This window comes from Berghia stephanieae, chromosome 3, assembly GCF_034508935.2.
Source record: "Berghia stephanieae isolate SIO BIC M18660-M18661 chromosome 3, UCSD_Bste_1.3, whole genome shotgun sequence".
NCBI classification, from domain to species: domain Eukaryota; kingdom Metazoa; phylum Mollusca; class Gastropoda; order Nudibranchia; family Aeolidiidae; genus Berghia; species Berghia stephanieae.
The window spans coordinates 90,010,135-90,035,851 of NC_088362.1; the positions used below are offsets into that span (position 1 = coordinate 90,010,135).

Genomic DNA, 25,717 nt, shown 5'->3' on the forward strand with positions numbered 1-25,717 from the left:
ATTTGTATTATCATTAACAGTATATAATATAAATGAGCACATAAACATAAAACATCTAACAGAGGTACGATTCACAAGAAAAAAAATCACTTCTAATAAAAAATGCATGACAATGACAACAGTGGACAAACCCCAATGTGATTCCCAACCCATTCCCTCTACAAAAGTACTCAGTCCACCTCGATATAAGTGACCTCAATCATATTTTTTCCACAATGCAATACAAAGGAGATGCTCACTGTCATCTTATTTCAATTCCGGCACAGAAGAAACAAAATTATATAAAATCCAGGCAAACTGTATCTCTGTGCAGACATTTACAGAGTGTAGAATGTTGCCTCTGCATTTGAACTCCGCAATTATCTGAAATAGCAAAGTTCGTCAGGAATTATGAATCGAAAGCATTTCAAAAAAAAGTTTTGATTGAAAAAAAGAGTAAATAATGAAGTAAATAATATATAGTAGCAGTAGTAGCGATGTTGGTTGTAGTAATACAAAGAGAGATCATTAAAGTAAAGAAAGCAGTAGTAACCTCATTATAGATTACTTATATAGAGGGGAACATGAAAAGTTAGCCACCGGTCTCTTTCTTTTTATTTGATTATTACGAATCTACTTACATGTGCACGATAACCTGATATTTTTTAGCACTGCAGATTCAAAATATGTCTCATACGATCAAATAAAACTTAACATTCTTCATGGTAGAACAATGCCAATCAATGAACCAATTACTCTGATATACAAGCTAAATTAATACTGGTTTTGAAGACTCGATGGGCTGCTTTTGATATGGTAAGTCAATTAAAACTTCTTAGGTGAGCTTTAAAACATACCATTTATTTGTCTGTAATTCAGATTGAAACTCAGATTAAGAATAATGGGATTTATTAATTTTTCTTATATAGAAAATTATTTTGAGAAATATATCACAGCAAAAATATGTTTGAGAATGAAGGCACAGCTAAGTCTTAGCTTCCATTCCAACAATTTTACATGATAACTAAATAATAGACATTGTTTATAGGAATTATAAAACAAGATACGATATAATGGCATAAAAAAATTGTATCAAATAATAGTCTATCTTATAATGAAATGAGATAAAAGTAAATTGACATCAAATGAGAGTTTTGAAGAGACTTATCTCAAATGTGACGAATAAGGAAAACTGAGAAAGCAAAAATATAAAATAATCATGACTAGATAGTCAAAATATGTCTGACTGTCTACTAGTGCGGGGCGGTCCTTGGCAAGCTTAAGGACCACGGTCCTACGGTCCTTGGGAAATGAAGACCGCAAGGACCGGTCCTTTTCGACATTGAACATTCCTGAGAGACTGTTGGAAATTCGAACCGGTTTGACCTTTGAGAGCGTGGGATCGTTCATTCTTGAACCGTTAAAGACCGCTACACGATGAAAACCGTGGCCTACAAGAGTAAAACACACGGAGTAGTCACACTCATTTCAAATTGTAACCTAATTAGAGAAGAGGGGTGATGCCTTCTTTATTTGCTCACCGTACTTCATTGTTACTTCGATAATTTAATAAAATTTGAAATTTATCCCCATTAACGGAGATAATGGCATCGCCCAAGGCGTTGATCGAGTTGTTCGTGGCGTTGATACACACACGCAACTCCTACCCCCCCCTCCCCCCCCCCCCCCCCCCCCCCCACACACACACACACACATTAGAGGGCAGCGAGCATTGAAGAGTAAGAGAGAGACGTGAAGTTATAATAAGAGGGGGTGGATGAGGTGATAAGAGGGGTCGATGGTGACTTTTCGCCAGATCTAACAAACTCAGCTACCCATTCATTGCTGAGTAGACAGGGATTCAGAAAAAAATCGACTGCACCCGGGATCGATCTCTGGCCCTTTGCGTATAAAGAGAGTGCTCTATCAACTGAGCTATCGGGGTCCCCAAATATTCTATTGGACTTTTTTAAAATTCAGACGTTATAACTGGGTTTTTTGGAAGGAAGAAACTAATGAAACTCATATTATTTGATTAGTAAAAACACCAAACGAAATTTTAATATTATTGTATTATTTTAAATGACAACACTGCGATAGAAAGGAGTGGTGACAAGAGATGGACAAAAGAAAACAAAAAATCGGATTTGCTACTTGCTAGGTTCGACACACACACACACACACACACAAACACACACATCTTTTGTAGTCACATACATTTCAAACAATAACCCATTAGAGAAGAGGGGTCATGCCTTCACCATAGATCATTGTCATTGCGATCATTATGGTGTAGTAAATTTTGAAATTTACCCCGTATAATGGAATCGTCCAAGGCGTGCGCCTCCTGTTCCCCCCATCTCACACACGAAAGGGCGGTTTGCGGAGTGGAGGTTGGTGGTCGTCTGCCTGTATGGTCGTCTGTGTCGTTTAGTGTATGGCAAAGGGGGGTGGGTGCGATTAATTAAGTGGGATGGGTGGTGATTGGTGGAAGATAGGCAACCGAAGCAATGAATCACTGGGGAAGTAGTAGGCTATGGCGCGAGACCGTAGGACCGTGGTCCTTGCAAGGACCGCCCCGCACTAGTTGAAAGGTGATAAGAAGTGAGGACCGCCGCCGATCTTCCCCTCTGGGACCGGTCTTCGGTTCACAGCTAAAAGACCGTCGGACCGCGGTCCAGACCGGTCTTCAGCGCGGCACTACTGTCTACTGTGAACAATTTATCACCAACATGGTAGTCATAAAGGAATATAAAGGATATTAAAAAAAAAAGAAAGAAAGGAAAGGGAAACGCTGTTTGAACTTCTTCTAACCAATTATAAACAAATTAATCTAAAAAAATCTAAATTCTGATCTACAATAAAAACAGACATCATATTTTATGTACAGAAATTTCCTTTCAATCCGATTTAAGGGGTACAAGTTATGGTGATTATTGCAAACCCACCCTTTAAACAAATTTTTCGAGACCCACTGATTTCTGCACTTATTTTTAGTTATGCATCCACATTCCATCAATCTTATTACAAACTATCCATAGTCTCTGTTTTCCTATTTCTAGGTAAATTCTGAAGCTCTTCTTGTGTGAATGGAACAGTATTATTAAAGTAAGAAGACCCCAGTACTGAATGTCAGACTTCCATGATTTTTAGCTAATCAGTGATAAACTTAAAGCGCAATCATCTCAGTCCACTCAACAATTATTTTCATGATAAACCTAATCTAAGTCCCCTATCTCAATACTACAATTTAATTTTTTTTTGTATACTCTATATAGCCTAATTCAAATTTGAACCTTCATATTTTCAAAACTAACTTAATGTGACTCAAGTACTAGGCTCTATTATGAAATAGTTATTATAGTATTGAGATAAGGTGGCTGGAGTGGTGATTCCCTTTTCTTCGGGAAATTTTGGGACTAATTTGCTTATGTGGAATGTAGCAATAAACTGCTACAGAATAAAATCGTTGATGGGTTATGACTTGTAAGTTGGGTGGATCATCGATAAAAAATTGCATGCATAACTAAACTATAAGGACAGCAAGATAATTTGTCCTTGATATTTAAAAAAAAAATTTTTTTAAATGGACGACTTTGTCAGAATCGCTTAAAATGTTATTGTTTTATTAGACTGAAATAACAATTTTTAAAAGATAATATTCATTGACTACTTTCATATCCATTTTTAAATTTATGAGCTCAATTATGTTTAACAGAAATTCAGAAAGCAGTTACTTTTTTTCTGGAACACCCTATAGATTTTCTGCAAACAAATGATGGCTTTACATAATGTTGCACCAACCAAGAGGTTGTATAAATCTACGACAAGCAAATGGTTATTGAGTGTAAAGTTACCACCTAGAAGAGAGTATAACATGAATAAAGAACAAGATGATCACTCTACATAATATCAGAAAACCCAGATATGTGAAGGGCAGTGGGGATGGAGGGCACTGTGAAAAGATAAGGATAAAATAGTTAAGTGCCATTAAAAAATGTAAATATATATATAAAAACAAAACAAACAATCAAAAAAATTTAAAGTACAATTTTTTATTTTTTTAAATCCCAGATAAAATTCATATTTTGGGAGTCAAAATAAGGATTGAACTGGTACTGCACTCTCTGCCTGAGAGAGAGAGAGAGAGAGAGAGAGAGAGAGAGAGAGAGAGAGAGAGAGAGAGAGAGAGAGAGAGAGAGAGAGAGAGAGAGAGAGAGAGGGGGGGGAACTGTAGTCTATGGCACATCTCCACTCCCTCAATTTCTTATCATGATTGTCATATATTATATGCTCATCTACTGTTCTAGTGGTGTCGTCAGTTTGGTGATGGAGTCAGTTTAGTAAATCGAGTGTCGTAAATGGGCCAATAATTAGGATACAGCTTGGATGAATTCACTCCAAACTTGTCTAACAATCGACGATTCATATGGGCAAATCTGGTGAGAATGAGAAATGTAAATGCAAAGATGAAAAACTTGCAAGAAGATCTTAAAATAGAAAGGACGTGCCGAATATTTCTCTGTCATCGATCTGGTATTATAGGAATGTATTTATGTTTTCATTGGTTTATTTTCGTTGTATATTGTTCCTTATTTAAGCTGTCAAATTAATTTTTGTTAATTACTTTCTACAGTTCACAGCTTCTAGTAGATTAGTAACAAAAAACACTGTCTTTTTGATAGATATTATTTAAATTTGAGCCTTTTAGTATTTTACAAGATTTGATGATTCGATGCCAATAACATCTTTATTTGCTTTTTTTATTCAGGGTATTTTCAAAATTCTCTATGCACTTTATTTAAAAAAACAATGATAATTTTGAAATCTCTGTAGCTGACAGTCCATATTTCACACCCATTTCTTACCGTTTGAAATAAATATCTTGAATGATTTTCATTTCAGTCTCTGAACATTGATTGTCTTTTCAGGAGAATTGCTATATCTTGTTAACTTTCCTCTTACCATTGTCAGTATTGTTCTCACTTCATGAGTAGGGTTACCACTGGAATCTATTCTTGTTTCAAAAAGTTTCATAGTTTTAAATCTTAATTATGAAATTTGAGTTAAAATAATTTTATTGAGGATGATTGTGATTTCTTAAACTTGAATAAATTTTAAAATAAATAATAATTAATAATATAAATAATAATAATAATAATAATAATAATAATAATAATAATAATAATAATAATAATAATAATAAAGATAAATAAATAATAATTAATAATAATAATAATAATAATAATAATAATAATAATAATAATAATAAAGATGAAGAAGAAGAAGAAGAAGAAGAAGAATAATGATGATGATGATGATGATGATGATGATGATGATAATAATAAAGAAAAGAAAACCAAACAAACAAACAAAACAAACAAAAAAGCAATCCAAAACCCCCCAAGACACATCCAAAGTTAATACCAGACTGAACCAAAGGGTCACACAATATGACATTATCAGCTCACCTGTGCCCCGTAACTCGTAGCAAAAACTTCCAATAGCCAGGACGAAGGGTGTGGGGTTCCATCACAGCCTGAAATGTATATTAACACAACTCTTTATTCTTCATTCATTGTAATCTCATAAATTCATAAATTCATGCTAGATACCTGAACAAGAAATGCTTAATAGGAGCATACTATTTCCTGCCCATCAATGTTTATGTTTATTCATCTTAACAATGCCACTACCGTATTATCTCATTCGTCTGTAGTGTTTCATTCATCCTGTTCTGTTGATAAAAGGGAAACCCGAAACGTCCATTTTATCTGTTTACGTATATTGAATTGAAGCTTACATTCAATTTCACATTGTTATTTATTTCTTCGAATTTGAGTAGCAACATTTACATTAATTTTCATGTGGAATCCATGGAGGATATTCAAGTTGGAGGTGTGTCTCTTTACGTGAAAAAAAAATAAAAATAAAATGACAAATTAGCTAGATCCCTGTGGTACTTTACTCCCATAAATACAATGTATATGTTAAATTTGAATAGTCCATGACTCATTTATTGGTGTACCATTTTTATCAAACCTCAAAAGAGTAAAACTAAATTTGTTGCTGCTAATGCCTTTGAGTTTGTGCTTCTTAGCCTAATGCCATGTTGTATTACTTGGAAAAATGTGTGTCTTTTTTTTTTTTTTTTTTCTTTTTTCTTTTTAACGTACCAGATTTTCTGTGTTGTTTAATATTCTGCTCAATTTGGAACTACTTAGTAACCTAGCGTACGCTTCTTTTTGTTTAAATTCCACGATCTCAATACAGAATAAATATTTCGGTGGCATTAATCTGGTTTTATAGAAATTTATCTGTTTTTATTGTTTTTTTTTAATTGGCTGAAGAATGGGTTTAAGCTCGAAACGTTCCATGTTTGTTTGTTTTTTTTTTGTTTTTTTTTTTACGCTGTTATATTCATTTCTGTTTATTACTTTCTAAAGTCAGAATGAAAAGTCAATAAGGTCTTATATTGAAATATCAACTCACAGCATGAAATATAAAGGCAGTAGAAAATGCATAGAGGAAAATATCAGCATTGGGGATGTGAGGAAGACCACAGGTGTCGATGCCTTTGAAATACAAAATCTGGGATAAGAAAAAAAAAAGAAACAAACAACGCATCTGATTAATAAATAAACAAATAAAAGATAAATTAATATACAATTCGACAATAATCAATCAATTAATTAAAACAAAACCTGATAATTTGATTTGATTCAATACTCAATATGATGATTAACACCGTTGATTAAAGATTACTTCCCTTTGTTTAAAGTAGATCATTTACATCTTGTCACAGTTCAAAATAAATGTTTGTTTACTTTTATCTATTCATTTATTTATTTATTAGTTTAAAAAAAAATAATCATAGGCAAAATGAAACTTGTATAAAATAAAACAATATTTAAAAAAAAAACAAATCAATACTATTATGTTACTATACATGAGCAATATGTTGTTCTAACCCTAATTTTATACATAACTTTTATCCAGTTTCTAATAGAGTTCCTTCCCTTGGACCTCTTATTAACAAGCTAATTTGGTCGAAATTTATAAGTCCATGCAACACTAAAGACCATAAATTCAACATATTTGTGGTGTTTGGCTTGTTTTCGTGTAATAAATAGGGAACAAAACTGATGTCAAAGAACTAGTTCCAATCTCATTAGAAGTGTAAAACTACTCTTCCAGAGAACTGAAAATATACCGTGTGTAAAAAATGGTCTTCTCGTTTCATAGAGATGGCATCTTATTTTCTAGTCTAAATATATAAAGACCATCCATCCTTGCTCTTTAACGTCCCGTAATCATCCTGCGACTAAAAGCTACCTTATGATTCAATATGAAATCTATTCATTATTAGTCCTCCAAAGGAGTGGTTACATTTACATACACACTTCCAAGGATTTTGGAACTGGGAAAATAGAAGGTGTGACGTCACGACTTGTCTTCCCTATTTCAGTTCATGACATTTTGAGAGTAGATCACACCAACATCAAATACATCCAATGTTTGCATGACAGTTTCATAGTCTCTTGTCTACCAGATGGAGGTATAAAATTGACATAATATTATATACAAAGGAAGAAATCTCTTTCTCAATCCAAGGCAACTATTTAAGGCAAATGTGATGATACCCTCAAAAATATCTGGCAAAAGTTAAGGTGGGAAATACTGTGACCAAATGGTGTAACTTGATGTAGCTTATCTGAAAAAGGTCTACAGTGTTAGAAAGATGACTGTGTTTCTAGAGACATCAAATGTATTTTAGACCAATGCGATTTGAGCTTCTTCAATGACGCTGAAGCACAAATTACATTGCTGTTACTGCTCTCTTGATGAAAACAGTAAGATATCATGTCAGGTTAAAGTATAAACGAAATCTGGCTGTTAAGGATTAAATAAAATATAATTGCATAACTTGTAAAAGCTGGTGATACAGTGAGAGAGCAGCAGCAGTGGTATTTATACCACAAACTCTTGATCATTATATTGAACGCATCTGTAGCCTTCACAAACTCATAGCCTGACACTGACCAAAAAATGACGTCAAAATACAAGGCGGCAAGACCAAAAGAAAACAATTCATGAGTTGTATTCAATAGTTCAGCCCATTGTTCCTTTTGTTTCCTTGAGCCAATTCTAATGAAAACTCACTATGAGGTAGGTACACTAACCTAAAAACATGTCACAATACAAGTCCTAGTGTCAGACTGTAAGTTGACAAAAACTATGACCCATCCCGTTGAGAAAAATGTATGTGATGGCTGGATATGTTAGATCTGGTGGAAAGTACTTTGCAATAAACTTACTTCTTGTGCAAAGGGTAGCGAGCAATTGCTACTGCCCGTTTAATGCTCCACAAATCAGGATAAACTCCAAGGCTCATAACCTTGAAGGACTACATTTTGGAGAAAATAAAAGTCAATCATCGATTATAATCTGGACTCGGAAGGATTTCATTTCTCTAGCATGCACATATTCAGAATTTTCTGCTTAAAGTTTCCTTAGTCCAAAGTACCTCAGATAGTTTGGTGGCAGCATAAAGGGCAATGGTGACACTCTTGTAGAATCGTAGACTTAAACCAGCCAGTGCACCAGCTATCAATCCATGTATTTCATCATCTTTGTTACGAATCCACCGCAGTATACAGTTGACAGCCTGCGGGGAGAGATATCAAGGAAGAAAAAAATATGTAGTAAAATATAACCACAACGCCAACGATGGTTTTTCTGGAACAATAAATAATCTACAAAAATCGGGAAAACAGTAGGAAATTTGGGCAATTAGGCTAAGGACAAATATCAAAATTTCCTCCATAAATTTGAGCAGTTAGCTGGTATGCTTTGAACTCGATATTTACTCAAGTTTGGATCGCAGTTAGTAGTAGGGGTCCATGACAGATGGGTGGTGGATCACTTCCTGGACAAATAAAGGGGTTGGTATCTACCCCGGATGTTGTTAAAATCTTGTTAAAAAGTTAAAACCCTTTTGTCAACCTAGCCTTGGGTGGCTGGATCTGCTAGAAAGTACATTGCAATAAACTTGTTTCTTTTGAAAAGGGTAGCAAGCAATTGCCACTAACCATTTAATACTCCAGAAACTGGAATAAACTCCAGGCCTTATAACCCTGAGGAACTACTTTTTGGAATGCAACTCCTACACTTACCCTGTAAACAGCGTTAAAGGATGCCAAGAAGGCGGCCAATTTGAGGTTTGCCTGGCTCAGCAAGGACTTCTTCAGCACGGAAGGCCGTTTGAGAATGGCAGTGAGGCTGGAAAGAGTGCTTATAATTGCCTGGATGGAATAGCCAAAGGCAAACATGGACATGCCACCCTGGGAATATAAGAAAAGATTTAGAAATAAAAAGACAAAAATGCCATATGAAAAACGATGGGACAAAATAGGATATAATGTTGGAGTAAAAACGACAATAAAAATTTAATTTTTAGCTATAAAAGTTAGTTAACTTAAAGTAACTGCTTTTATTGAAAATAGTAAATATTGTTTCTTAAACTTGAAATACCCTTTAATTCCATAAATCTTATTAAAGTGGGAATTCACATATAAGGTCAACGTTCTTAAACTCAACTTAAGTTTAAAGTCAACACCTCTTGTTGGTCCCAAGTATTCTGCTCTTTATCTGATTGTTTTTGTTTGTTTTTAAGGGTTTTACGGCGCTTGCAACACATTTAGGTTATATCAGCGCAAGTAAAAAGGCAGAAAATGGAATAGTAAAAAGTTCTAGAATAACAAATAAAGCACCCAAGAAAAGTAAGACATAGGGGAACTGGGAACAAATAGGGATCAGATGTAGATTCCAAGAGCACACTATCAAAGTACTTAGTTTGAGACCACCTATAAGTCTCATCCGGACACAAGCACAAAATCCAACCAAGAGGAATACACTCAAATGCTTACATTATAAATTCAAAATAACATATAATAATACATAACAGAGAGATGATTTACAAGGAAAAAAATATAATCTCCCAAAACAATAACTATGCATTTGACTGTTTCCCTCCCAGCTAGGACTCCGGCCAGGGCCAGGACAAAACCAAGTCATCTCATTCCAAAACAAAGACAGAAAGCATGTTGGAAAACAGATATAAGGGGATAGAAGACACAGTATGTACCTTCCTGCCCACTATGGGAGGTCAGGAACCCCACCCAGGCTCTTTATCAGAGTGTGATCCGTCGATACTGGATAAAGTCAACTTTGCTAAAAGTCAACCAATCTTTCCAGTCTGGCAGTGTTGGCTTTATCAGGATTCCACAGTATTTTGCATGTCAACTCAAATATTCTTTCTCTAGTTTAACCCCCCGGCCCTTATTACCGATCTGGCAGCAAATGGGCTACTTATCTTATATTATAGGTTTACTCATACATTCTGCGCTTAACAAACGTCTATTCGAGAGAACATGGAGCAATTACTGTAGGCTGATTCTTATTATGGGAAAAGAGAAAAGCCTTGGCCCCATTATTTCCTTATCTTTAAATTAAAATAAAAAGGGGTAGCAGGCACGTGTATGACGATAAAAATGAGAAGTGGTGTAGGTACTCATCAGCAGTCTGTAGTTATCAGTCGTTAGTCAAGATGTCATTTGTACTATATAAATGCTCATTCGACAATCATACTGATGATGGTATAATATAATACTAATAATAATAATAATACTAATAATAATAAATAATAAATAATAATAATAATAATAATAAATAATAATAATAATAATAATAATAATAATAATAATAATAATAATAATAATAATAATAATAATAATAATAATAATAATAATAATAATAATAATAATAATAATAATAATAAAATAATAATAATAATAATAATAATAATAATAATAATAATAATATAATAATAATAATAATAATAATAATAATAATAATAATAATAATAATAATAATAATAATAATAATAATAAATAATAATAATAATAATATAATAATAATAATAACTACTAATAAATAATAATACTAATAATAATAATAATAATAAATAATAATAATAATAATAATAATAAAATAATAATAATAATAATAATAATAATAATAATAATAATAATAATAATAAAATTAATAATAATAATAATAATGATAATAATGATCATAATAATAATGGTGGTGATGATGATGAGAACGACGATAATAATAATAATAATAATAATAATAATAATAATAATAATAATAATAATAATAATAATAATAATAATCCTGGACGGTGTGTAAGGATGTAGCATGTTTTTATAAGTAAACAGGGGATTCATCAAAATAACATGTAAACCATACCATGGCGATTTTTTTTCTTAGATAAAGGTTAATCTCTCTTTGATTGTAATTGTTAGCCAGTGCAATCGGTAGGGAATTGGGAGGGCATGGGCCATGTGTTTTTCTTGAAGCTAATTTTGCGGCATTATTCTGAATGACTTCTGATTACCTCCCGCCGTATCTAACAGATCGGGGCAACCCAATCAGCATTGGGTGGGGAGAGGGGTCGGTAATACATTTCAAGTCCCAATGAAAAGAAAGGTGTTTCATCATCGGTGTTATTATCAATGAATTTGGATCGATCGAGATCTCCGTCCATTGTGCGGCTATGAGGTCTAGTGGTATGACACTCGCTTTCGGATCGGAAGGTCCTGGGTTCGGCGCATAGTAGAGTTCTTAGAAAAGGCTCTTTACTCACATTCTCTCACCGTACTCAGGTGTAAAATGAGTACCTGGCCGTTAACAGCGTTGTCTTTGTCCGAAAAATTGTAATATCGCCTAACAGGCGTCATGTCCCGTCCTACATGTTAAATGTTGCTGTTGACCAGGGACCCCTTGTAAAGCGCTTTAGCACATTTAGTGGATATTGCGCTATACAAGCACATTTTTTTCATATTTCTATTTCATCCATTCATAGCTCAAAAACTGTTTCCGACTGAAATGACCCACACGGTTACTATTTTCTAACTTGTTTCTCCTTTTTATCATTGTTATCCGAGAAAGGCCAACCGTCAGGGATGAGAATAATCTCCATTTATGTCAACGACCGGTTTAGTTTCACTGTTTTTTATTGTCTTTACCCAGAGCAAACCGATAAATTATTTATTAGAAGGGTTCACCTCCTGGGCTTGTTGTCACTGTTTACCGAGCGGCTCTCTCTCTCTCTCTCTCTCTCTCTCTCTCTCCTCTCTTCTCTCTCTCTCTCTCTCTCTCTCTCTCCTCTCTCTCTCTTCTCCTTCCTCCCTCCTCCTCTCTCTCTCTCTCTCTCTCTCTCTCTCTCTCTCAGCGTATTTTTTTAAAAAAAGTACAATGCAGATGTCATCTCACTATCAGTATCAGTGCATGTCGATATCCCCGTTATCTCCGCCTTTTGACCGCAGTGTAAATATATCAACTCGCTAACAGAACATGCGCATACGCCCCCCCCCCCCCCCCTTTTTTTTTTTCTCTCTTTCTCTCCGACTTTTTTGACTACAATGTAGATGTCATCTCGCTATCAGAACATGCGCAACTCTCTCTCTCTCTCTCTCTCTCTCTCTCTCTCTCCTCTCTCTCTCTCTCTCTCTCTCTCTCTCTCTCTCTCTCTTCTTTCTCTTCTCTCTCAAACACACACACACACACATACGAACACATTTGCGACTACAATGTAGACGCCATATGTACTCCTCTCTCTCTCTCTCTTTTCTCTCTCTCTCTCTCTCTCTCTCTCTGTGTGTGTGTGTGTGTGTGTGTGTGTGTGCACGTGTCTGTGTGATTGTTTGTGTTTAACAGGATATGTTATCTTTCCCACTGACTGACAAGTGACATTTATTTACCCAGCGTGGTGCCAGGCCGTAAACGGTAAACGATAAGGGTTGTGTTTTGGTTTTGTTTGGTTACCTCTTTATTTTATTATAATTTATTTTTAGCAACCCCCCCCCCCCCCCCCTTCCCCTTCCCCCATCACTGGAGATGGATGGATCGTGGCAGACACATTTCATTGTTTTATCTGTTATGTCAGCTCATAAAAAGGGAATGGGTGCTGTGGGGAGAGTGGGGAGACGAACAAAGTTGTGGGGTGAGGGAGAGGAACGAGGTTGTGGGGTGAGGGAGAGGAACGAAGTTGTGGGGTAAGGGAGAGGAACAAGGCTGTGGGGTAAGGGAGAGGAACAAGGCTGTGGGGTAAGGGAGAGGAACGAGGTTGTAGGGTAAGGGAGAGGACGGGTAAGACAAAATTGGAAAGTGTCGAGGGGGCGTAGATTATATCGAGAAAAAAAAAACAAAAACAAAAAAAAAACAAACCAAAAAACAACAAACAAGTGGGGAGGGTGGTAATGAAGGGAAGTGTATGTGTGCAAGTGTGAGTGTGTGTGTGTGTGTGTGAGAGAGAGAGAGAGAGAGAGAGAGAGTGGGAGAAAGAGAGAGAGAGAGAGAGAGAGAGAGAGAGAGAGAGAGAGGATGTGTGTGGAATAATCAGCCAATGCATCTATCATTATCATAATCAAAATGTCATCCGTCCTGCCAACATTAATATAACGTGAATACTATTATAATCTAAGGTTTCAAATCGCAGCAGTGGCTGGACGGAGAATCGTTTTCAAGGCCAGCTATAAATGTCAAATGTATTTAGTATTCATTGTTGACGCGCTAAATTCATAGTTGTTTCCGGGGAGAGAGTGGGAAAAGGGAAGGAAATTGTGCTTTTTTTCAAGAATTAATATTAAATAAACTGACAATCCACCAGACAGAGCCAAAGGGTTTCTGATTGACATCTAGATTAATAAGAATTTTGAGCTTGCATTTAAATCTGCGAGAGTGAGATAATAAAGAGGTTTAGCAGATCAAACGTATCACGCATTACGAATCATCATTTATCTCATGATCGTTCTCATTATACGTACGTAAAAATCGTGCCGCTATCCATGCGAATTATGATTGCATGTCACAATTTTAATATTTCCTTGACCCGCGTAAATCGCACAGCGGCACCATTTTGACATGTGATGCGTGACACGTATGATCTGCTAAACCTATCTATTAACATGCTGTCACTTATAAAGCATACCTAAAGTAGAATTTGATGTCATCGCTTATATCAAGCTAAAAACCGCCTAACTATGCAAATGACTTTTCCTTCATGACTGTGCCTCATAATGTTAGAAAATATCTCATCGGCAAACCACTCCGGTTTTAAAACAATGCCACAGCTCATCGCCAGGTGCATATTCTCATGCCTGATTCAAGTCATTGGTGTCACAACGCCAAGGTCAGAACAAATGGATTTTCGGGCAATGTCACACTGAAGTACGACCAACTCACTCTCATTTGCCTTGCATTATAAAGTTTTAAAATCAGCCGTTCAGTCGCTCACGTCCCAATTCATACCAGCTTACCAATGAGCAGTCCTTATGAGTAACAAGGTTCTAAGAGAGCCAGATCAATTCCGTTGTGAAAACCGCTAGTCTGTCATAAAGTAGTTTCTGCCATAACTAAAAGACCCAGCTATTCAGAATAATTGCTGGGTGGACAGAGGGTAAGAAAAGAAAAACAAAACAAAACAAAAACTTCAATATAGGTCCCTTTGCTTGCGAGAGGCGAGTGCTTCACCAACTGAGCTATGTTCACCAAGGTGTACCATTGAGTCGCCATTTATCTTTTAATATCTCCCAAAGCTTGACACTGATAAGAGTCTGTAAGAAAACCAAAGCACGCGAGAGGAAAAATAAAAACGGACTGAAATTATTATCTGTCATTCACCATCAAGTTTTTCCTATATTTTAACCCTTTGATGACGAACCTAAATTCCTCATAGATCACAACATCCCTAATTATTTGTGTGGCTCTGACTGAAGACCTATCCGTTTTCAAAAAGAAAGCAGAGATACAATGCGATTCGGGTTTCAAGGAAACCTGAGTTACTATGCAGTAACCACTCTTTTGGTGAACAAGGAAAGGTATGACGTCAGGTGATTAGAGCGAAAGGAAAGAAGGCCAGACGGCCGCGCGGAGAAGAAATTGCACTCCTTCCAGGAGACCCGAGCTTGAGCCCCACTGTCGGCATCTCGTTGGTTTTTTTTGGGTTTTTTTTTTTTTTTTTTTTTTTTTTTTTTTTGTATTTTCTTGAACAAGAAATGTATTCCCTATTACTGACTTTGCGGCGCTGTATTTCGGCTGAGGCATAGGTTATTTCAGTCTTTTCTCGAGATGGACCCCCCCCCCCCCCCCCCCCCCCGTTTCAATAAAGGGAATTTTATTTTACCTTTTCATTATTATAATATTTTAAATACTGACCTTGGTTATGTATGAAAGACAACTGTGTTGGTGAGGACAGGTATGGTGTTTAGGCCACGCCCCCTCCAGCCACGACTTGGCAGCACCGGTCCATTGCTGTAACTCCCTAAGGCACTGGTCTAGAATGGGAACGTAGGATATACATTGGGAGAGACCTTGGACGAACGCTCTGGTCTTGGATGGCTTACACGAAGACGACGACGATGATGAAGATGAAGATGATGATACTGTGGTTGAGGCAGACTGTGATGAGGAAGGGATGGAAGAGGAGGAGGAGGGATGTTGTTGAAGCTCTGAGGTTCCAGTTTTGTCGTTTGTGCGTTTGTCATTAGCACTTTGCTGATCTGATGACGACGGCGACGACGATGATGATGATGGTGGTGGTGATAATGCGGTTGATGAAGATTGTAGTGATGAAGATGATTTTGCTGCTGATCCCTGAGATGCATCGGCATTTGCCTTGATTTCTTTGGGACTTTCGTCTTTACCAAGGAAAAAGCTGAAGAAGATCATATCAATAGAGACTTACCAGAAGACCCATCACCCAAATTGTGTGTGTGTGTGTGTGTGTGTGTGTATGTGTGTGTATGCGTGTTTTAAACTTGTGGTATCCCTCTGTATCTTTAACAATATACAAAGAAACAAAAAAAAAAAAAATATACCAAACTTTTTTCAACTTGGTCAGATAAATTTTACTTCATATTATGTCATAGATTATGATAACCCCAAACTTGTCAACAAGTCTTAAACCTGAGATTTTTTAAAGACTTCTTTAAAGTCTCGGGTTTAAAATGTGTTCTTTTTTTAATTGATAAGTTTGAAGTCCTTTAAATTCATGGATATTGATGGTGTGCAGTAAGTAAACCGTTCACTTATTCTTCCCACCAAAACTATGAGTAACCTTTGATAAATATTGTCAAGAAAATGCTTAGAACGAATCCCCTCCCCGGTGACCCCCGCCCCCCTCCCCCCCCCCCCCCCCAAAAAAAAAAAAAAAAAAAAACAACAAAAACCAACAACCCCAAACAAAAAACAAAACAAACAAAAGCAATAACAAAGAGCTGAGTGACGTCATCTTCATTCATTCTCTAAAATTCTATTATTGTTTTTAGACCGCCAGTTGGGTGATAAGTTCTCACTAAATTCTCTTTAACAGACTATAAAAGAATTATTTTGTGAGCTGGTACGATTAATATGGCGGGAGAGCAACTGCTGGTGAGTATTTTACTTAAACGCAAATAATCACTACAGTAATAAGAAAAAAAGTATTTCTGGCCGAAATGAAAAAATGGCGTTTTGTCAGGACACAGCCATAGCCATGTCGGTCTATATTACACTACAGATGGTATGGCAGGCCACATTATTGATTATTTATTCATTTAGACTTAATGGCAGGACAATAATAAAAGTTGCCGTCCTTTGACATATTATTGCAATCTTCTTCTATATATCTATTTTGTCTCACATATCGATCGAATAAAATCGCCAACCTGTCAACAAACAAAAAAACAACTCGAGATCTCTTAGTCTCAAACCCGAGACTTCTTTTTAAAATATTCAATATCAGACCTTTTGACAAGATGGGGGTAATTTTAATCGATTGATATTTGAAGCCAGAATGTTCTGCCCAAAATGTGTTTTCTCAGAGTATGGCGGAAAGCTGTTGATAGTAGTGCCGCGCTGAAGATCGGTCTGGACCGCGGTCCGACGGTCTTTTAGCTGTGAACCGAAGACCGGTCCCAGAGGGGAAGACCGGCGACGGTCCTCACTTCTTATCACCTTTCAACTAGTGCGGGGCGGTCCTTGCAAGGACCACGGTCCTACGGTCTCGCGCCATAGCCTACTACTTCCCCAGCGATTCGTTGCTTCGGTTGCCTATCTTCCACCAATCACCACCCATCCCACTTAATTAATCGCACCCACCCCCCTTTGCCATACACTAAACGACACAGACGACCATACAGGCAGACGACCACCAACCTCCACTCCGCAAACCGCCCTTTCGTGTGTGAGATGGGGGGAACAGGAGGCGCACGCCTTGGACGATTCCATTATACGGGGTAAATTTCAAAATTTACTACACCATAATGATCGCAATGACAATGATCTATGGTGAAGGCATGACCCCTCTTCTCTAATGGGTTATTGTTTGAAATGTATGTGACTACAAAAGATGTGTGTGTGTTTGTGTGTGTGTGTGTGGTCGAACCTAGCAAGTAGCAAATCCGATTTTTTGTTTTCTTTTGTCCATCTCTTGTCACCACTCCTTTCTATCGCAGTGTTGTCATTTAAAATAATACAATAATATTAAAATTTCGTTTGGTGTTTTTACTAATCAAATAATATGAGTTTCATTAGTTTCTTCCTTCCAAAAAACCCAGTTATAACGTCTGAATTTTAAAAAAGTCCAATAGAATATTTGGGGACCCCGATAGCTCAGTTGATAGAGCACTCTCTTTATACGCAAAGGCCAGAGATCGATCCCGGGTGCAGTCGATTTTTTTCTGAATCCCTGTCTACTCAGCAATGAATGGGTAGCTAAGTTTGTTAGATCTGGCGAAAAGTCACCATCGACCCCTCTTATCACCTCATCCACCCCCTCTTATTATAACTTCACGTCTCTCTCTTACTCTTCAATGCTCGCTGCCCTCTCATGTGTGTGTGTGTGTGTGGGGGGGGGGGGGGGGGGGGGGGGGGGGGGGGGGTAGGAGTTGCGTGTGTGTATCAACGCCACGAACAACTCGATCAACGCCTTGGGCGATGCCATTATCTCCGTTAATGGGGATAAATTTCAAATTTTATTAAATTATCGAAGTAACAATGAAGTACGGTGAGCAAATAAAGAAGGCATCACCCCTCTTCTCTAATTAGGTTACAATTTGAAATGAGTGTGACTACTCCGTGTGTTTTACTCCTGTAGGCCACGGTTTTCATCGTGTAGCGGTCTTTAACGGTTCAAGAATGAACGATCCCACGCTCTCAAAGGTCAAACCGGTTCGAATTTCCAACAGTCTCTCAGGAATGTTCAATGTCGAAAAGGACCGGTCCTACTAGGACCGGTCCTTGCGGTCTTCATTTCCCAAGGACCGTAGGACCGTGGTCCTTAAGCTTGCCAAGGACCGCCCCGCACTAGTTGATAGGTTTGATGGCATTGTAATTGTAATAATCTCAATCACTAAGATTATCATACATAATAATAGAATAATTACCTGAACAGTGAGTTAGCGGATGATGGCAGACCTTCTCTTCTTCTGTGAGTAACAAAAAAAATATGTAAATAAATAAATAAATTATTATTAATTAATTGTTTTTAAAAATAACATAATATAGATCATGAAATAAATATAGGGGTACAAAACTGACGATTTATTTACCACTCGGTTGCTCATTTTGCCATTAACAAAAATAACGCTCCCTGTCTTTCAATGTCTTTTTATATATACTTATTCAATTTTGTTACATTTTCATTTTATACTTCACAATCTTGTTAACTCAACAACGCGTCAATAACATTTTCTCCAAATGTACTTAACATCAGTTTAAGAAATTAAGGAGCAGGCACCGTTGTAAGAAAAAAAACAAAAACGCGTACCCTTGTGAAGAATAATAATAATATAGGTATTAATATTGTCCCAACTATCGGGAGCCCCTGTGGTGTAATGGTAGCACGTCTGACCGGTAATCAGAGGGTCTGAGGTTCGATCCCCAGTCGAGGCAAACTGATTTTTTGGGATGGTTTTTTTTTTCACGTATTTTTCTTTCTTGCTTTGTTTGGCACCTTTCATACACACTTGTTCAGATCTTTATCTTTTTTATATACTTATTCGATTTTGTTTTATTTTCATTTTATACCGCGGCAATCTTGTTAACATTTACACCGAAACAGGCGTGATACTCAACAACATTTCAATAACATTTCCTTCAAATGTACTTAACATCAGCTGTACATTTTGAGATTTCCTAGACAGTCTTGCCACATCCGCCGTCACAATTTACATTGACGTCGACCAGATAGACAAACTGCCATGCTTCCATTTTTGACACTTAAGAGTAAGGGGGGCATGCACATGTTTCTTAAGAAACTGATAATCTGACAACAAACCGGTTCCATTACTTGGGTTATTTACAGTGCATGCAGAAGGACCTTGACGTAACGTCGGTTCTCCGTTTTTTGGCTATAAATATTTGACTTTAAAAATCGACAAATAAAGATGACTTTCAACTTATCAAACTAGATTTCTCAAGTTTAAGAATTTTCGATAAGTTGAGTATATCTTAATTCATCGGTATTTGAAGTAAAAATATTTGGCAACAAAAAAAAAAAAATTTAAACATAACAAAACAAACACTAAGAAAAACCCCTCCGAAGAAACAAAAAAAAAAAAAATCCGTTTTGTTGAAGTAAGGCAGAAAATGCCAGTTTGCCGGTAGGGCTCACTTCGGTGCGCGTGCAATTCGTCGCAGATGTGAACAGAAAACATATTGTTTGCTTGACATTTTACGAGGAAGAGCTTGAACAAACAAAAAAAAAACCTTATCAATTTCTGAGCACTTATGCACAAATTGAAACGACGGCGCGTTGTCAAACAAACAGAAGGCACACGTTCGCATTGCCATTGTTTGTGCCGAGTTGAACAAATAAGCACAGGAGGAGCTGACACATAAAACAATATGACAAATAATATAGAAGAATACAATATGAATATTGCTGTACTCTGGAAAACCCATATTAAAAAATTTGGCCAGAAAACTCGTCCTTCAAATATCGATGGATTTAAATGACCTTCATCTTGGCAAACACTCTCAAACCTGCGACATCGAGGAGTCCCACGTTTGAGAGTTTTTGCCAAGATGAAGGTCATTTAAATCCATCGATATTTGAAGGACGAGTTTTATGGTCAAATTATTAAATATGAGTTTTTCCAAAGTACGACAGAATAAACACGTCAATAAATGACAAGTTCCTCTAGGCAAAGTTTATCCATCAGCAAAGCCCCGTGGAATTCGTTTTCAATTGTATAGAATGACAGTATGTTGCCTTATATTTTTGTTGCCCTGAAACAATATCTGTTATATTATAGGTAATGACCAGGCACTCATTGGCTAATGAATTGAGTGAGGTTTGGCTTCACCAACGACTCGAAATCTGCTGCCAGATGCATGGACACGTGCATGGCCAAATCGATCAAAATTGGTCACAAGGAGAGTAGCGTTTCTATTATTGATTTATATTTTAAGTTTTAAAAAAAATAATGACAATGTTTACTTTAGTCGATTTTTGTTTCGATTACTAAAACTGAAAGTTTTTCAAGGGAGCCAAAATGTATGTAGTTTTAGGTCAAGATAGGTTCCATTTGACCACTTTTGAAGAACTCTGGCCATCTGGCAGGCCTGGACTCGAGGCTGTAGTATAATTCAACACAGGCCTGCCGGCCTCCCACTTCCTGCACACCGTTCAAATATATATATATATAAATGGAGTCACTCACTTATATTGCCGAAACGCATGTTTCTGTGGTTTCCATCCACGTCGTCAGTCCGCATATTATGTCCGTAGAATATAAGTGAGTGACTCCATTTATATTTTATATTAGCTCTAACCAACATTATAGAGCACTCTCGTACCTACAAGCACCCACCAACACTCACACACACACACACCTATATATATATATATATATATATATATATATATATATATATATATATATATATATATATAATTATTTTTTTTGTTTGTTAATCTCGACAATCTCAAAACAGATGACGCGTCGTCCAATAAAGTATGACAGGAAAGAAGAGTTAATACAATTATCACAAAGTACAAGGCAAGTTATTTAAAAGTAAACGCGTGTCTTACCTGAACAGATACAGATAAATCGCAGATACGACGGAGAAGATGTACACCTGCAATACAGAACACAAAGACAGTAATGTAAAGGCAATGTAAATTGTAATGATGTGCCAAGAGTAGATAACGATGAACAGTACAAAAAAGTACACGTTCTGGTGCAATATAATGGCTGCCTTATGTAAAAATAAATACCAATTTGTATTGCGGTCATTGGAGCAAACAATTGCATAGATACATTCATTTGGCTCATTCCTATGGAATGCCCATGATCTTTGCGCTTCACAGTGCTTCATTTAATTCCCAAATTACAAGTCACTACCATTCATATCATACCATTGCGAATCAACCGCCCAAGCATTTAACTCACTCAACCCTAACACCGACTATATAAGTAGTTTACCCGGTTACTTTTACCCCATGACTATTTTTTACATTTTTCTGAGAAAAATTATAGGCCATGTATCAAAGCTAATGTTTTTAATGTTTACATGTTAACAATAGTTGAATAAAAAAATAGCTATGCATATGCTCATTTTTAATACATTCTTGTCCAATTTTGAAAAGTAACAAAAATCTCTAGGATTGAGTGAGTTAATGGTCTCCACGATTATCAATATGTTTAATATTCCACCATGACCACCCCACGCACAAACCCACACACACACACACATAAACACACACAACACTATCACCACAAGCCTCGTCAAAGTTTCATTACAGAGTTAACACTTCGGTTAGTCGACTACAGCGAATGCGGCAAAATCAAAATTTAGGTCACCCACGCGCACTCATTGGAAAAAAACGAGCAGAATTTAGATTCCAGTCGTTCGTCACGATAGGCGCAGAACGAAAATGGAGCCTTAAAGACGTTCTCCCATTACGTGAGTGGTATTTGAGAGAATTTCAAATTGTTGTGATGTATTTTGGACAGTTTACATGATAATAGATAAAAGAAAATAATGGTGAATGAATATGATTCATTTTTTTTATTTATTGGAGCTCCATGAACGATTGACTTAGTGTATGTTAGGTAAAGATGTACACACTTCATTGACTATCACACGATATCTCAAACACGGTGCTAAGATCGGCGGTGCCGATCACAGACTGTGTTATCTATGGTGCCGATGCTATAATATATCGCTGGAGAGAATACACGTTACGTGTACATTAAAAACTCGCGAACCAGGTGTCGTGTAAAGTCATCTGAGGACAGATCTTCGTTTTCTTCCGCGTCGTTGGTCGATCGTTGTCAGGAGGTGAACGTAATCATCAACTTGCTATTCCGACAGTACAAATCGCCGCGGAAATAAAATTACAGCATTGCTATGTTTCAATTATCATCGTAGAGAAATCACTCACTCTCTCTCTCTCTTTCTCTCTCTCTCTCTCTCTCTCTCTCTCTCTCTCTCTCTCTCTCTGTGTGTGTGTGTATGTATGTATGTATGTATGTATGTATGTATGTATGTATGTATGTATGTGTGTATGTATGTATGTATGTATGTAGTGTATGTATGTATGTATGTATGTATGTATGTATGTATGTATGTATGTATGTATGTATGTATGTATGTATTAGTATGTATGTATGTATGTATGTATGTATGTATGTATGTATGTATGTATGTATGTATGTATGTATGTAATGTATGTATGTATGTATGTATGTATGTATGTATGTATGTATGTATGTATGTATGTATGTATGTATGTATGTATGCGTGTGTGTTGTTTATCTAACAATCTACCTTCATCCCCTCCCCCCACCTTTCTCTCTCCTTTCCTTTCCCCCATTCAGCCCACACGATGCCCTCTAACGTCTCATTAAATGTCGTTATGCCCATAAAGACATAATCTTATGTCCCTAATCCCAGCCGACACCTTCATCCCCAAACTCCTTCTCTGCGGACACAGCCAGTTTCAACAAAATTCAACCATTAACCAGTTAACTGCCGTACACTGGAAGGACGCTTATTAAAAAAAAAGTTTGGCCACAAAACTGGGCTTTCAAATATCGATCGATTTAAATGACCTCAAGTTCCCAGGTTTGAGAGTCTTTGCCAAGAGGAGGGTCATTCAAATCGATCAATATTTGAAGGACGACTTTTGTGGCCAAATGTTTAAATACGAGTCTTTCCAGAGTACAGGTGGTTAATTGGATAATATATGATAAAGTCGTAACTTGTGTCTTTTGGGATAACCGAACGTAAGAGAAAGAAAAGAAAAAGTAACAGAAAAATTCCCCAGCCCCCCCCCCCCCCCCTAACAAAAAACAAAACAAACAAAATCCAACAAATAAATGCCAATTGAAGTGAACATTCAGTCATACAATGTACATTTATAAAAGGATATGCAGTAGAACACGACATATTGTATTATACTTCTACAGTAACACGATATAATCCGAGTCACACAATCGTTCGTGATACAAGAAGTAAAACAATATATACGGGACATAACAAACGCATATTACATACATATTCACCCGTTGTCATGGTAATTTAAAGAAGTTGACGGCCATTTAGGATTTCCACAATTTATAAAAATGACAAAGGCTCAAAAATGAATGGACCAATAGCAATGAAAAATAAGTATTTTTATTGCTCTCTCTCTCTCTCTCTCTCTCTCTCTCTCTCTCTCTCTCTCTCTCTCTCTCTCTCTCTCTCTCTCTCTCTCTCTCTCTCTCTCTCTCTTTCTCTTTTTTTTTTTTTGATGGGCTTGATATGTATGCTGTGTGTGTCGTAAAATGAAGTCGATTTGAAGTAGATTTGACCATTTTTCTCTGTAACGGACATAACTGGAGATATTGAAGGTTTAATGATTGTTTGTTGGATGTTAAAGCAATAAAATAAATTCTTTTTGGGTTTTTTATTGTTTTATTTTGGCATTTGGCGTCAAAATGCCAAACTGACACCCCAATAATTTGTGTTCTTCCTTGGTGTCAACTATAAATTTGTGTTAAAGTACATGTCTATACCCATATCGTGCATGGAGTCACTAAACTAGTTTATTTCCTCTATGATATCGTGTCAACTTACTTAATACACGATGTCCTGCACTTTGTCCAGGCCAGTTCCGTAACAAGTCCTGACCTTACTCACAGGTCACCGGTCAACTTGAGATGGTAATAATTATGACTATGTAGTGAAGTTCCTTGCTAACACAACAAATACCGTTTTTGATTTTTATTGAATTGGTCCATTTGAAATGATACTAAATTGAGTTTCTTGCTACAAACACAAACTATTTTTGATTATCTGAATAAAAACGTTTTCGTTATCTTAAATTAATTATCTTTTTTCTCTTCTCTGATACACTAATATCGACGTATACATACATGCAGGTCTGACATCCGAACGCAATTATGGGCCTAGTTTAACATTGTTGTAATGGACAACAATTTGCATCATTTTTTTTTTGAGATTACCATTACAACAATGAGTCCATAATTAATTGGGTTATCAGACCTTCAAATAAATGCACGTCGACTTAGACACAACTTTAAATTACTCCTTACTAAATGCCATCGTGTTGGCCGTTCTCAGGCCTCATTTCAGTTTGAAACAAAGTTATGAGATGTTAGCGTGGCTAATGACTGGATGGGTGACTAATGATCGCAAAAAAAAATAAAAGTCATGCTTCGGCGTTGCATTCATGGGTAAGGAAGGCCATTTAAATATATAACGACACAACTAGACTGAGTTGTGAATGAGTATCTAAGAGCAGATGGGGTTGTCGTAACTGTGCTAGTGACAAAAATGACGTCTCTCAAACGACTTCTTGTTCTTCTACTACTAAATTGAGTAACTGGTATTGGCAGGTCATATAACCTAACGCAATCATGGGCTTGATTTAACATTGTTGTAGTGGACAATTGTTGTGTGTGTTGGTTTGAGAGTATTTCCATTACAACAATGAGACCTGACAATTTGGGTTATCATGCAGACCTGCAAATAAGTAAACGTCAACTGGCATCGATGAGCATTTTTGGAACGGGAAATTTAGACCCATTTCAGACTTGCAAACCAACCTCAACCATTTGAACATTTTATTATATTTTTCCCAGTATTTATGTTCATTTTCTCTTACTTCTTTCCCAAAAAATCATATTTTCAACAAGCGGAACCATCCAATTTTTTTAAAAATTTAACATTCGTTGATTTATGGAGTCTTATCAAGCTAGTAGAGAGGAAAGTCCTGCAATTCCACTGACAATCACCTGTCTGGTTACTCAGGTTCTCATCTAGGTGGAAATCACATTCAATGACTTCAACATTCCACTATTATCATCCCCCCCCCCTTTTTTTTTTGGTTACAAACTGTTGACTTTTATGCACTTATCATATTTAAGTCAACATTCCTATATTATCATATTTTGGACCTCAAAGATTATTAAAATATGAGAAACCATACTAGTTGGCAAGCCTGCCATTAATTGCTAGCGTTGTTATTTGGGAAAAATAAAATAAATAACAAACCAAGAAGCTGAATTTAAGCTCCAATCAAATTGACACATACAAATGATGTGGACATTTCGGGTTTTCCCCTCCATCAAGATTATGGACGATGAATTAGACAATAATACTTTCACACTTGAAT

At 36.4% G+C, this 25,717-nt stretch overlaps 1 protein-coding gene and 1 non-coding gene across 3 annotated transcripts in view; one reads left to right on the forward strand and one right to left on the reverse strand.

The window, feature by feature from the left end:
* Nucleotides 1–3,233: 3,233 nt before the first annotated feature.
* The window catches only part of LOC144968792 (transmembrane protein 135-like), a 47,019-nt gene continuing 24,535 nt past the window's right edge, over nucleotides 3,234–25,717 (reverse strand). For both annotated transcript variants that reach the window (XM_078907473.1, XM_078907474.1), the window contains exons 6-13: nucleotides 21,125–21,171; nucleotides 18,474–18,515; nucleotides 15,265–15,763; nucleotides 9,156–9,323; nucleotides 8,507–8,647; nucleotides 6,472–6,570; nucleotides 5,451–5,518; nucleotides 3,234–4,418 (exon numbers count right to left, since the gene is read on the reverse strand). In XM_078907473.1, the coding sequence (XP_078763599.1) occupies nucleotides 4,298–4,418; nucleotides 5,451–5,518; nucleotides 6,472–6,570; nucleotides 8,507–8,647; nucleotides 9,156–9,323; nucleotides 15,265–15,763; nucleotides 18,474–18,515; nucleotides 21,125–21,171 (1,185 nt within the window). In that variant the 3' untranslated portion in view covers nucleotides 3,234–4,297. The remainder of the gene's footprint in view (nucleotides 4,419–5,450; nucleotides 5,519–6,471; nucleotides 6,571–8,506; nucleotides 8,648–9,155; nucleotides 9,324–15,264; nucleotides 15,764–18,473; nucleotides 18,516–21,124; nucleotides 21,172–25,717) is intronic.
* Trnat-ggu (transfer RNA threonine (anticodon GGU)) lies at nucleotides 18,910–18,981 on the forward strand. The gene has a single exon. It is a non-coding gene; the product is annotated as a tRNA-Thr (tRNA).